This window comes from Glossina fuscipes, unplaced genomic scaffold (genome assembly GCF_014805625.2).
Source record: "Glossina fuscipes isolate IAEA_lab_2018 unplaced genomic scaffold, Yale_Gfus_2 1, whole genome shotgun sequence".
NCBI lineage: Eukaryota > Metazoa > Arthropoda > Insecta > Diptera > Glossinidae > Glossina > Glossina fuscipes.
In genome coordinates, this window is record NW_023998415.1 from 37,414,320 (window position 1) to 37,426,031 (window position 11,712).

The 11,712-nt window shown below is 34.7% G+C and overlaps 1 protein-coding gene across 1 annotated transcript; it reads right to left on the reverse strand.

Annotated features, from left to right (window-relative positions):
• Window positions 1–661: 661 nt before the first annotated feature.
• LOC119632025 (ATP-binding cassette sub-family F member 3) lies at window positions 662–5,883 on the reverse strand. The gene is made up of 9 exons (XM_038024697.1): window positions 5,493–5,883; window positions 5,145–5,416; window positions 4,865–5,082; window positions 4,160–4,807; window positions 3,930–4,103; window positions 2,335–2,515; window positions 1,966–2,275; window positions 1,814–1,905; window positions 662–1,753 (listed from the first exon to the last, which is right to left on the reverse strand). The coding sequence occupies exons 1-9, from the start codon at window positions 5,563–5,565 to the stop codon at window positions 1,601–1,603; spliced, it is 2,121 nt and encodes a 706-aa protein (XP_037880625.1). The 5' UTR covers window positions 5,566–5,883; the 3' UTR covers window positions 662–1,600.
• Between the last annotated feature and the right edge of the window lie 5,829 nt (window positions 5,884–11,712).

Consider the following 11,712-nt stretch of genomic DNA (forward strand, 5'->3'; position numbering starts at 1 on the left):
CAAACTGTAAATGTCCTCGAACAAATTTATTTCAATATTTTGAAAGTTCTCTACTACGATGGATGATATAACGAAGGTATTAAATTAATTAAGTAATCCCAAGATGATTCGATGAATTTGCATTGGCAAATAGAGTTTACCAAAACGGATACTGTCGCGTAAATCCGTCCTTTAAGAATTTTACATAATTTATTCAACTTGCTTTCGCAATAAGACCGCACCGTTGAATTGTGATATCTATTTACAATTTTAATTCGCTTTGATATCGCAACTCGACTCTCTTGATTTAATTAACCCTTCTTGACGTCTGCAAAGGTGCCGTTTTGTTAACCCTTTTGTACGCATGTTATCATTACCTAAGTTCATCTGGATATATTTAATCCGCTACTCTGTTAATCCATTTACAGCTGGATGACACCGGTAACGCTTCATGAAATTGTATCAGGTTTCCCCCTTCTTTACGATTTAGTTTCTTAGAAAACCCAAGTAATCTTCATGAAAATTCATAAGATGAAAAATGGCAATGGATCGTAAGAATATTTCGATTTTGGATCGATAAGACGGTATTGTGTTTTCTCTTTTGTGACACAAAATTACCTTAAAATTTCGGGCTTGATTATTGAATATAAAAAAAAAAAAAAAAATAGAAAAGGAAAGAAAGTCCGGTGAACATATATGTATATTTTATTGATGTGTTTCCAATTATGGTTATGTGATTAAAAAAATAATAGTGTTTTAGTCGTCAAAAATATGTCTTTGTGTGTGACTATTAAATTCTTTGCTTCTGGTAATTTCTTCATACGATATAACACTTGCAACATGGCAATCACATCATTAACTAATTGTTCTTCCGATAACAAAAATAGTTTTTAGTAACTAAAGAACCTTCATACACATGATCAAAAGTATATCTACCTTATTATTCCGTTTATAATATACGTGCATGTATTTCAAAATCACAAGAGTAAGCCATATTCGTAATTGATTTCAAAAGAGAAAAACCTCGCCCTACCAACACGCCCCTATTAATAGATTACTAAAATCGCCTTTAAGCTTGTTAATTAAAAAATTATGAGAAAGAATTTTACAATTATTGTTGCACATTGGCCGCTAACAAGAAGACGGTATCAAGCAATCGTTTCTACTATTTTTATAATTCATATTTGATTTCTCGTCTTGCGTATCTCACTTTATATTTCACTTTGCGTTGAATCGAAAGCATAGATCTATCTATTAGAACTAATTATATGCTTTAATAATCAATTAATAACAAATATAAATATCGAATAGCATACTCACTCACCGACCTCTTTATATGCAACAAAAATGTACGCTTCGCAAAAAAACTAATTAAATATGAATAATCCTGCTTCAATATGCGTATGCAAAGTACGGTTTGTGATAATGTAAAACAGAGAATGTCTGTTATCCGTAGAAGTTTTATATAGACACTACAAAGATCATACGGGATGGGTGTCAAAGATTCGGATCAAGCCGAATATAAGCTCTCTTTTGTTGTATTATTTTTTCAATTCATTTGTATCTTCTTGGATATAATAGGCGATCATGTGCTTTCCAATTTGGGCTGCATTATGTAGAATTAACTGGTGGCTTCGATTTCTCTGTATACCTCGCGTTTATATTCATCGAGTCCACCCTCTACCGCACGTACCGTACGACTACCGCAGACCCAAAGTTCTTTACAAATAACCTTAATCAAACGTTCATCGTGAGAAACCAAGACGACACCACCCTACCATATATAAAACGAAAGTTAAAATATGAATCGTTTTCAAATGGCTTGTAACTATACCTTAAATGCATTAATGGCTTTACCTAAAGCATCAATAGTCTCGATATCTAAATGATTTGTAGGCTCATCAAGGACCAAAAAATTTGGTTCAGCTAAAAAAACAAGTCACAGTAAATGAAATATATATATGTATATAATTTTTTGCATAATACCCATGCACATTTTAGCTAAAGCTACTCGTGATTTTTGCCCTCCTGATAGACTAGCTATGCTTTGTAAAGCTAAATTGCCGGATATGCCAAAACTACCCAATTGGCGACGATATTCCTCATCGGGCCGACCTGGAAATAGTTCAGACAAAACTCCTACACAAGTCTGATTCATATTTAAATGATCGACGTGATGTTGAGCGAAATAACCAACGCGTAGACTACGATGGGATACTATATTACCGATAGGCGTCGCCAGCTGACCAACAATGATTTTTAATAAAGTTGATTTGCCAGCACCGTTTTCACCTACCTAATCAAATAAACTATAAAATGTTGCAAAAATTTTCACTCTTCTCTGCTGATACTTACAATGCATATTCTCGAATCTGAATTAGCGGAAAGATTGACATTACTAAAAATAGGCAGCGGATCTTCGGTATTGTAGCGAAATTCGACTTCTGATATAGCTAAAACAGGAGGGTTTAATGGTTCAACATCAGGAAACTTTAATTTGACTTCCATTTCCTTTTCCACCGGTTGCAATTCGGGTCTTAAACATAAATGAAAAGAAATTATAATCAGTTTGTATTAATGTTTTTTTATATCCAGCCCTTGATTAAAAATAAATCAAGTATAATCATTATAGTGTGCCACGGCTCACCATTACATAACATACACTACGCTATAGTTATTTATAGAACGACTTTTCAAAATAAAGCGTTATATCGGAAGTGGTCGAAACATTCGTCCGATCCGAACCATTTTCAATAAGGTTCGTTCTTGAGCCAAATTATTTGATTGCACAAATTTCATCAAAATATTTCAAAAATTTTAGATTGAACACAAACATACATGAGCAAACCGACAGACGGACGGATAGATAAGCTTAGATCGATGCAGTAGAAAAAGAGGTGGGGTTTTTCCTAAATCTTTGTGTGTGCACAAACTTAATATACCGTTGTATTATACCATAAGTGGTATATAAAAATAAGAAGGTCACATTCGATTGCGACCGAACCTTTTGTACCTATATCCACTAACCTATTGAAGGCGGAAGAAAAGGAAAATATATTAATATCATTGGACGGGAATGGTTTTTTCTATTTTTGTACCTCTTTGCGAAGCGGAGAATGTGTATTACAGATACTATACAGTTAAGTGCATGGATAAATGGACGGACATGCCTTAAATGCTATACCAATTTGGAAACTGGCCAATAATTTATACACTTTCTGGGGCTTATAACGCTTGTTTCTTGTTATGTGACGGCAACGAAATGTATGCGAACGTCCCGCACAGGAACGAGCACTTAAGCAGTACGATTCACGCGACGTGATGTAAAGAACCTAACCCTGTGGATTGCGATGTTGCGGCCTTAAACGCGTAAAACACAATGCACACAAAATCGCTTAAACACATAGCTTGCGAGCATTGCCAAAGCAAAATCCTATAACTAAAGTTTGTTTACATAACATATTGATGAAGTAGAAAATTGCTTTGAAAGATAACTTTTGCAATTTATTTAGTCTAATTTAACTTTTAATTTTATTTAATTTTTTTTTCTTTTCGATTGTTTTTCACAGCACATAAAACCTCATGGCTTTGTTTCGTTTTTATAAAGATATCAAAAGATGTCGTATGTTTTGACTGTCCACGCGCAACGCAACGCAACGCAAGCTACATGTTGAATTAAATTTAAATACGCGCACTTAATTTTGCTTTGATAGTTTACGATCGACACATACCACAGCGCATAACGCAAGCAATGTCTGCGCGCTTTAGTTTTATATAGTTATCGCGATTAGAGGGGCACGACTAAATCAATTGTGCTACTCATTCTAATCGAGACTTTGTCTACTTTGAGGATCTGCACAATACAGATATTCGACGGACTTAATGCGCAGGCAAGGAAAACAAAAGTATTAGTAATTTGAAGCAAATCAGAAAAGTTAGATATCACTTACAGTTTTTCCAACATTTTAATTTTTGATTGGACCGATGCTGCACGATTAGCGTTGTACCGGAAACGATCAATGAATTCTTGAACATGAGCTCGGTGTGCCATCTGAGCTTCATATTCGCGACGTTGGGCTTTAAGTTTTTCCGTTTTCGTCTTGTCGAACTGTTCATAGTTACCCCTTTGAGAATAAACATGTATATTATTTAAATTATCAAAATATTGAATTATTTATACTTGTAAGCTTCCAATTTTTGGGAATGTAAATGTATTATATCGGTGGGTACGGTATCCAAGAAATTGCGATCGTGCGATACCACCAGGAGGGTGGTTGGCCAAGTTTGTAAATAATTCTCCAACCATATAATAGCTTTAATATCCAACATATTGGTGGGTTCATCCAACAATAAAAGATCGGGTTTAGAAAATAAGGCACGTGCCAAAGCTAAACGCATTCGCCAACCACCTGAAAATGATTTTGTTGGCCTTTGCTGCATAGCAGTATCAAATCCGAGTCCTTTCAATATTACCGAAGCTCGGGCCACTGCTTTATCAGCTTCGATGTTTTGTAGTTGTACATATATTCCACTAAGCTCTGCATTGATGGCGGCATCTTGATTGCCCATATTCAATAAATTCATAATTTCTTTTTCACGAACCATTAAACGTGTTCGCTCTGTATCACATTCAAGTACACTGTCCACAGCCGCAGTATCATCGCCCACTACTTCCTGTTCGACATGAAGGACGGTAACGTGCGAAGGTATTTGCAGTTGACGTTCTGAAATCATTCGCAATAATGTGGTTTTACCCAAGCCATTGCGGCCTACTAATCCATAACGCCGACCGAAACTTAGCACTAAATTTGCATTTTGTAGTAGTACTCTGCAAACATGGAATTTTTTAATTGAAACCCATTAATATTTAATGAACTAGACCTACTTATCACCAAAAGCTAAATCAAAGTTTTCAATTTTCACATCCATCGAGCGATTAACTCCTTTGGCATCTAATTTGATCGCTTTTTTATTTGTTACTTGTGATGCGGTAGCTTGTTGTAATTTCACTGGTGCTGTTGTATATTTGGTGGAATCTTGTCGTTTCTCCTGCTTCTGTTGCAATTTTGCTTCAGCTTTTTCTAATTTTTTGGAATCGACCTTCTAATAAACGTAAAGACAAATATTTATTATTTAAAATTTTCTTTATAGCTAATTTTACGCACATTTATATTATCCTTATTAACCACCCAAATACTTTGCACATCCTTATCTTTGGATTCCATACTCTTCGCCATTTCGGCTATGTTAACGGGCGCGTTTAATACCTTATGCTCGACATTTTTAGTGCTAACTTTCATAATGTTGTAAAACTGGCTGCAAAGATCGCGTATATTATCTTCCGTTTTTTCGCTATTAATACTTTGCAGTATATCGCCAACCGCATCATATATATCATCACAGGATTCAAAATCGTCCAAGCTGCCTGCCAAGACTCCTATATTATCCCGTTACATTAATATTTACATTTAAAATTACAAAAATACAAATGAGAATAGTATTCGTTAACCCACCTTCCACATACTCTTTAAGCTCATTGTCCATAGCTGGAAATTCCTTTCTTAATATTTCTGTTAGCTGGCTCATCTTCAACTTTTTATTTTTTTTATTGTTTTTATTAACTTTATTTTACCCCAATTACTTCTTATTATATTTCATTAACTTGTGTAATTGCATGAACGATCAATTCTTTTCACATGCACCAGTTGCTGCTTTTTCGATGACGTGTACAGCCCCGCCTTCACGTTAACGGTATTATATCGCTAAACGAGCGAATAATAATTCATCTGAGTATCAAAATATGCGAGCAAAAAAAATAAATTCTTCTACGTTTGTATGAAATTAATATTTTTCACAAATCGAATCTCATAAAATAAATTATTCGCAAGAACCACACACTAGATGCAGATACGACACTTCTGACATTTGATTAAAAAATAAACAAAAGACATCCGATTTTGACAGTTAATAACTGAACTACAGATGTTTATTTATTTATTACAACACAATGGGGCAAAATGCTTCCTTTTTTTTTTTATTTACACTTTTACCCTGAGCAAGTTTATTAACCAAATTGAAGTATCAAGGCAGAGAAGAACAAAATGTATTAAGTTTTCATTTAGAAATATTTCAATTACAATTACAATTTAACATTGGTATAAAAATTAGCTAGGAATACCATAAGACAGAAAGATGAATCAGCTGAGTATCCGTGATTGAAGATAAACGCTTGAGCAAAAAAAAAATTTAAAAATTTCATATATTTTGTTTGTTATTTCTATCCGCACAATGCTTAAGATCGATTATTTATCTCGAGCGACATGTGCCGTTGACTGATAGCGTTTTTCTTCCAACAGTTGAAGAACTGATAAAGCTGGTACTTATCAAGTTCTTATTCGATTCCAAAGTAGCATCCATACGTGAGAAAATCTGCTGCAGTTGTACTTTTCGTTTTCGAGAAAGCGAATACCACGCTCCCCAACAGTAATGTTTCACTATCCCATTCGAAAAGTTTTATGTTGTACTAAGTTTAATTAATGTCACAACAATTACTTTCGAATAAACACTCACGACTCAATAAGAAATGAAATATACAGCTATCCTCGGGATTGAGTTATTTGAAAATGATTCGAGCAATTGATTAGGATTGATTTCATGTTCAAGTGCAGAGCAGTTGACAGTTGAAAAAACATTTCTTGACATAAATATATTGACTGTTTCATACTATCACTGGCCGACATACATTATTACATTGAATTTTTTCCATTATTAGCTACAAAAAAACAGCCACAGCCCTCGCTCCAGCCGTTCTAAATACCACTAAAATGCAAAACAAGAAAATTGAATTCAGTTGCGAGCGAATCCTCTATATACCCATCATCCTTATCCTAAGAAAACGGAAAAAGAAATTTCCTTACTCTGCGCGTGGCTGTATTTTTCCATTTTTCTAGAACATGTGCGAAATTTTTTATTGTCTTCGCATAGCAAGTAACAAGCGAAAAAACGCCCAGAAAGCAAAGATATTCTCGATTTACGTTGCACTGCAGGCGTGTCCTTTAATCCATTGTCAATACCAACCTGCATGCAAGAGATTATATTTTTTTTCTTTTAATCCGCCTGAGTAGCCGAAGGCGAGGAATCTCGACTAGCAAGTCAATGGTTGTGGGTTCGAATCTCAATCGCGGTAGAGTTTTTAATAAAAGCCGATAGCCTTAGATGCTAGTGCTTTTAAGATTTTAGTCTTAGAATTTATTTCTCTGGCGAAATTAATAATAATAATAATAATAATAATAATGATAATAATAATATGTTTTCTTATGGCGAGGGCAACGTCCACCAAAGACATTACCGAGACGAGCATACTTAAATTGATTCAGAATTTTATGGTAATCAGGAATATGAACGCATTATGGAGTCTTTGAAGTTTTCTTCTGAATGTTTTGCGAAAGTCTCGTCAAAATAAATGTGCTTCTATCTTCCAGGAATAGATATAAAAAACGTTCCCTTAGCAATTAAACATAACCAAACAATTGATCAGCCCACTGCAATTTGCTACGTTTGGAGGAATATAACTTGCTATCTTACTTAAACGGCTGACTCGTTCGCGACAGTAGATATAGTAAGAGTTCGCTATACGTTAAGCATTTCAATCCGTATAAATTACCTTCAGAGTTAGTTTTCTCACTCCGTCCTCTCGGTTCATAAAAGACGATTTGTTCCTTTAAACTGAAATTACAGTAATCTGGCGGGGGAGCACGTAACAAACACGTTTATACATCTCAAACGCGTATTGATTATGAGGATATCAGAGATGCTGTTAGTAAAATCTTTTCGGAATTCACTGGTATTACGACGTGCAAAAATGTCAGATATTCTTAATAAAAATTCGAATATAATACCTTAGACCCTTTAAAATTGTATGCGCTATTCGACCGACGTTCTATAACCGAGAAACTAGACATATTGCGGCCAAATGATCCATTTGTGCCATATATGACGTAGCTAGCTGTGTAGACGAACGGGCTTTCATCACTTAGACTGTCAATTTTTGGTATAGCAAAAGCCTTATGATGCATCCTGTAATTAATTTCGTGGCTGCATAGAGCAAGAGCTCTTTCAGAGAAACGCAGTTCAGCGGAAATGACTCTCAGAATATGAATATGTATTGGGAGTGTGAGCCCAGCAATACAGGTCTAGGCGCCGAATAATTAAAATCCTATTTTTAGCAGACTAAGCACTTGTATGCTGTTAGGACAATCTCCGATTATTTGCCGTTAGCTTGACGGATTGACAGTGCAGAAATGCTTTTTTAGAGTATGTTTGCAAAGTGTAACTAACTCACTTATAATAATCGAATTTAAAAGCTTTTTTTTGATCAACTAACGGAGAGATTTACGACCTTCCTGCATAACATGTCCAAATTGGTTGCATGAAATTCAATTTTTTTGATGTTTACCAAAAGGCATAAATGTGTGTACGTATACTTTGACTTCTCATCGCGTAGGAGAAAGACAAAAAGTTGAAATCAAATCAAACTTAATACCGCCTGTTTGGTCCTTGCAGTTGAAAGACAAACATATGCCTTACATTAAGCTAAATGTAAGGCATATTTGTTTAAACATAATATTTGTAATATAAAATTCGCTAAAACTTCAGTTTACAGTTACATATTTAAACGAATCTTCTATAGCCATAAAAATGCTGTTTTTTTTTTTCCCCTTTGTTATCTTTAACATGTAAATAACGCTGCATGCTTCAGACGCCACGTCGTACTTATTTTTTCGTCTCCGTCAAAATGTATTCGCAACTTGAACGGCTTGAACGGAAACATTGAAAATTATTTTAGTATTCAGTACTCGAACCATTTTAAAGTTTATCAAAGCTTTTCTTGGCAAGCCAAAGTTTTCGCAAATAGAAATTCTCTTCAAGATTTTTCTTGTTTATTTAAGTTAAAATAACAATATTAAAAACATGTTATGTTACCTGTTTTTAATTAGGTGAAAGCATACAAATTTTGCCTAAGAATATTCCATCTTACATGGATTTGCCAAAGAAGATACCTATAAGCACCAATATGTCCAGTTTTTTAACCCTTAACGAATACACGAACGCCGCCGTCATGTACAGGCGTCATGTCATCATATTTCAGGAAATCTGTCATGTTCAGTCTTAATAATGCATGCAACAGATCGCTCTGGGTGTTTAACGTCTGCACCTGGCTTGATGCCTTAATCAGACGGCTTGCCTACAACCTATAGGCACTCAATTGAGTTGAGTAATCACCCCTCGGGGGGGAAAGACAATCCCCTAAGTGCGCAGATGGTTGACCGTGTACGGCCGTATGAACCGTCACTCTGGTTAGTGTGAGGCCTAGCTGCACTCGACTGTTCCACTTTGGCTAGGAACTGCCAACCACAACCAATTACGTCGAAAAAAGGGTGAAACGGAGTCGTGCGTATATGCGTGCTATTTTTATTTTTCCTAACCACAATTAGAGCCTTCAAAAAAAAAAAAAAAATAGCAGAGGAAAGGGCTGTTGAAGAACCAAACACCAAGTACCAGGTACCAAGTAGTAATTCGGAATTTTCTAGTAGCGAAGATGAATTTTGTGTGTCTGGAAAAGAAATTTCGATGAATGCAGTAAATGAAGATGAAAATAATAATTGCAACAGTCCTGGTTGCGACTTAATTCCTAAAGAGAAACGTATTACGCCTATTACGGATAGTGATACTGATGATGAACTCAGCTAGAACGAAAATCTAAATCGAGATAGTGACCTCGCAAACGAATGGGAAAATTTTGAAATGAACGGGATGATAATATTTAACAGATAAAATTTACAGCATCTCCAAACGTTACAGATCCATAAAGTACTTCCAATATTGTTAAGTCTATTGATATATTCAAGTTGTACTTAACTGATGAATTGGAAACCAGTTTTGTATTTGAAATTTTGAAATATGTTGATAGAACAATTAAGGGCTGATATTAGAAGACCAGCACAATCCCAATGTCGCTCATCGAATTGACAAATAGAAGACAAGTTGGACCGAAAATTTTATGTTATTCGTACAGGTACAAAGAAAGCTAGCGCTCTTTCCTGGGAAAATAGAAAATCGCTGAGAGGAAGGCGGAAAACACGTAATTATTGCGATAATTGCACTAAAAAGACTTGCTCTTCACATAGGCGACGACTGTTTGAAGAACTTACATACCCATAAAAAGATATAAGTAATTTTTTTTAAGAAATAAATTTATAAATGTGTACAAATTTATACATTACTTGCACGCATATATATTCGCTTATTTCAAGTCCAATTATTTTTTTTGAAATTTTCACTTCTCTATCCTTTTGTACGGACATCTCTGTTCATTTGTGCTATCTATCTGTTATTACTATACGTTTCCATAAAATCCAATAAAGCGATATTAATTATGCATCTTTTCTCGCTCCGGCAATAAAGCACTTCATTTCTTAGAAATCGCTCGACCTACTACTGATCATTGCTTTTAGAAAATGCACTCGTTCGTCAAGCGTTAAGAAAGTAAAAATGATTTGCCAAAGTCAAATCGGATAACAAAAGTTCCCTCTCAGTCGAATTAGTCGTAATCGCTTAGATATAAATGTACATATATATATATATATATATATAAGAGAAGGTAGAGAGATTTTAGTCAGTTACAAGTCACTTTTCAAAGAGTTTACTTCTTCTCTGCAATTGAAAGCAATGTTGGTATTAGGTGTTTGCAAAAATTTTGATCAGCGACTTCTACAGGTAAAAATGTTTAAGAAATGGGAAAATACTAATGTACCTAACGGTTGAATTTCCTGCTTTTGATCTTCATCTATATAAAGTAAGAGTTTTCCATTTAATATTCTTGATATATTCAGCGTACGCCGACGCTAATCATGCAGCGGTCAAAATTCTTCTTCTTCCAAACTCATTAATTTTGTCGTTTATTTGAAGAAATCTGCTGCAGAAACCCATCAAACACGCTCAAAGCTTTATGGGGTGACGCTGCTCCATTATATCGTCATTGTCGACTTTGGATTCAACGGTTTAAAAGTGGTGAAGTAAATTGACTGAAAATGCCATATTTTTGGTACTTGTTGCATAAGTTCCCCAGAATACACTATTGCAGCTCGAAAGGGAAGTTTTGTCGTACTCATCGTACTTACCAGACAAAGCGCCTCCTGATTACCACTTGTTCAGATCGGTGCAGCATGGCTGATTGGCTGTGATATGCGGGTCCGTAATTGTTGAACAAGTGTGAAAATGGTTCGGTGGGTGAATAATCGCTGCCAAACACTTATTATCACAAATATATTGTAAAATGTTGCAGAAAAAGCCGCAAACATACATACATACATACATACATACATACATATGTATTGTATCAATTTTTCACAATTTTGCAAACACCTAATAAAAGCGGACTTCTCGCAACAAATTTTAAATAAAGAAAAAAAGAAGAGAAATATGTACATTCCACGCGGGAGGATGCTTCAATTATTAATTAAGTTATTATTATCGCTGGAATTGGACAAAACAAAAAAAAAAAAAAAAAAATTGAATCCACGCTAAGTTTTTAAAAAACTTAATAACAATGAATATGTCAGCGATTTGAATATTTAAGTATCGATCATAACGAATATGTTAAATTTATTTAATATCTTTCGAGCTACGACTGATACGACTGTTCAATATCGCTTTTTGTCTAATTTGATTGAT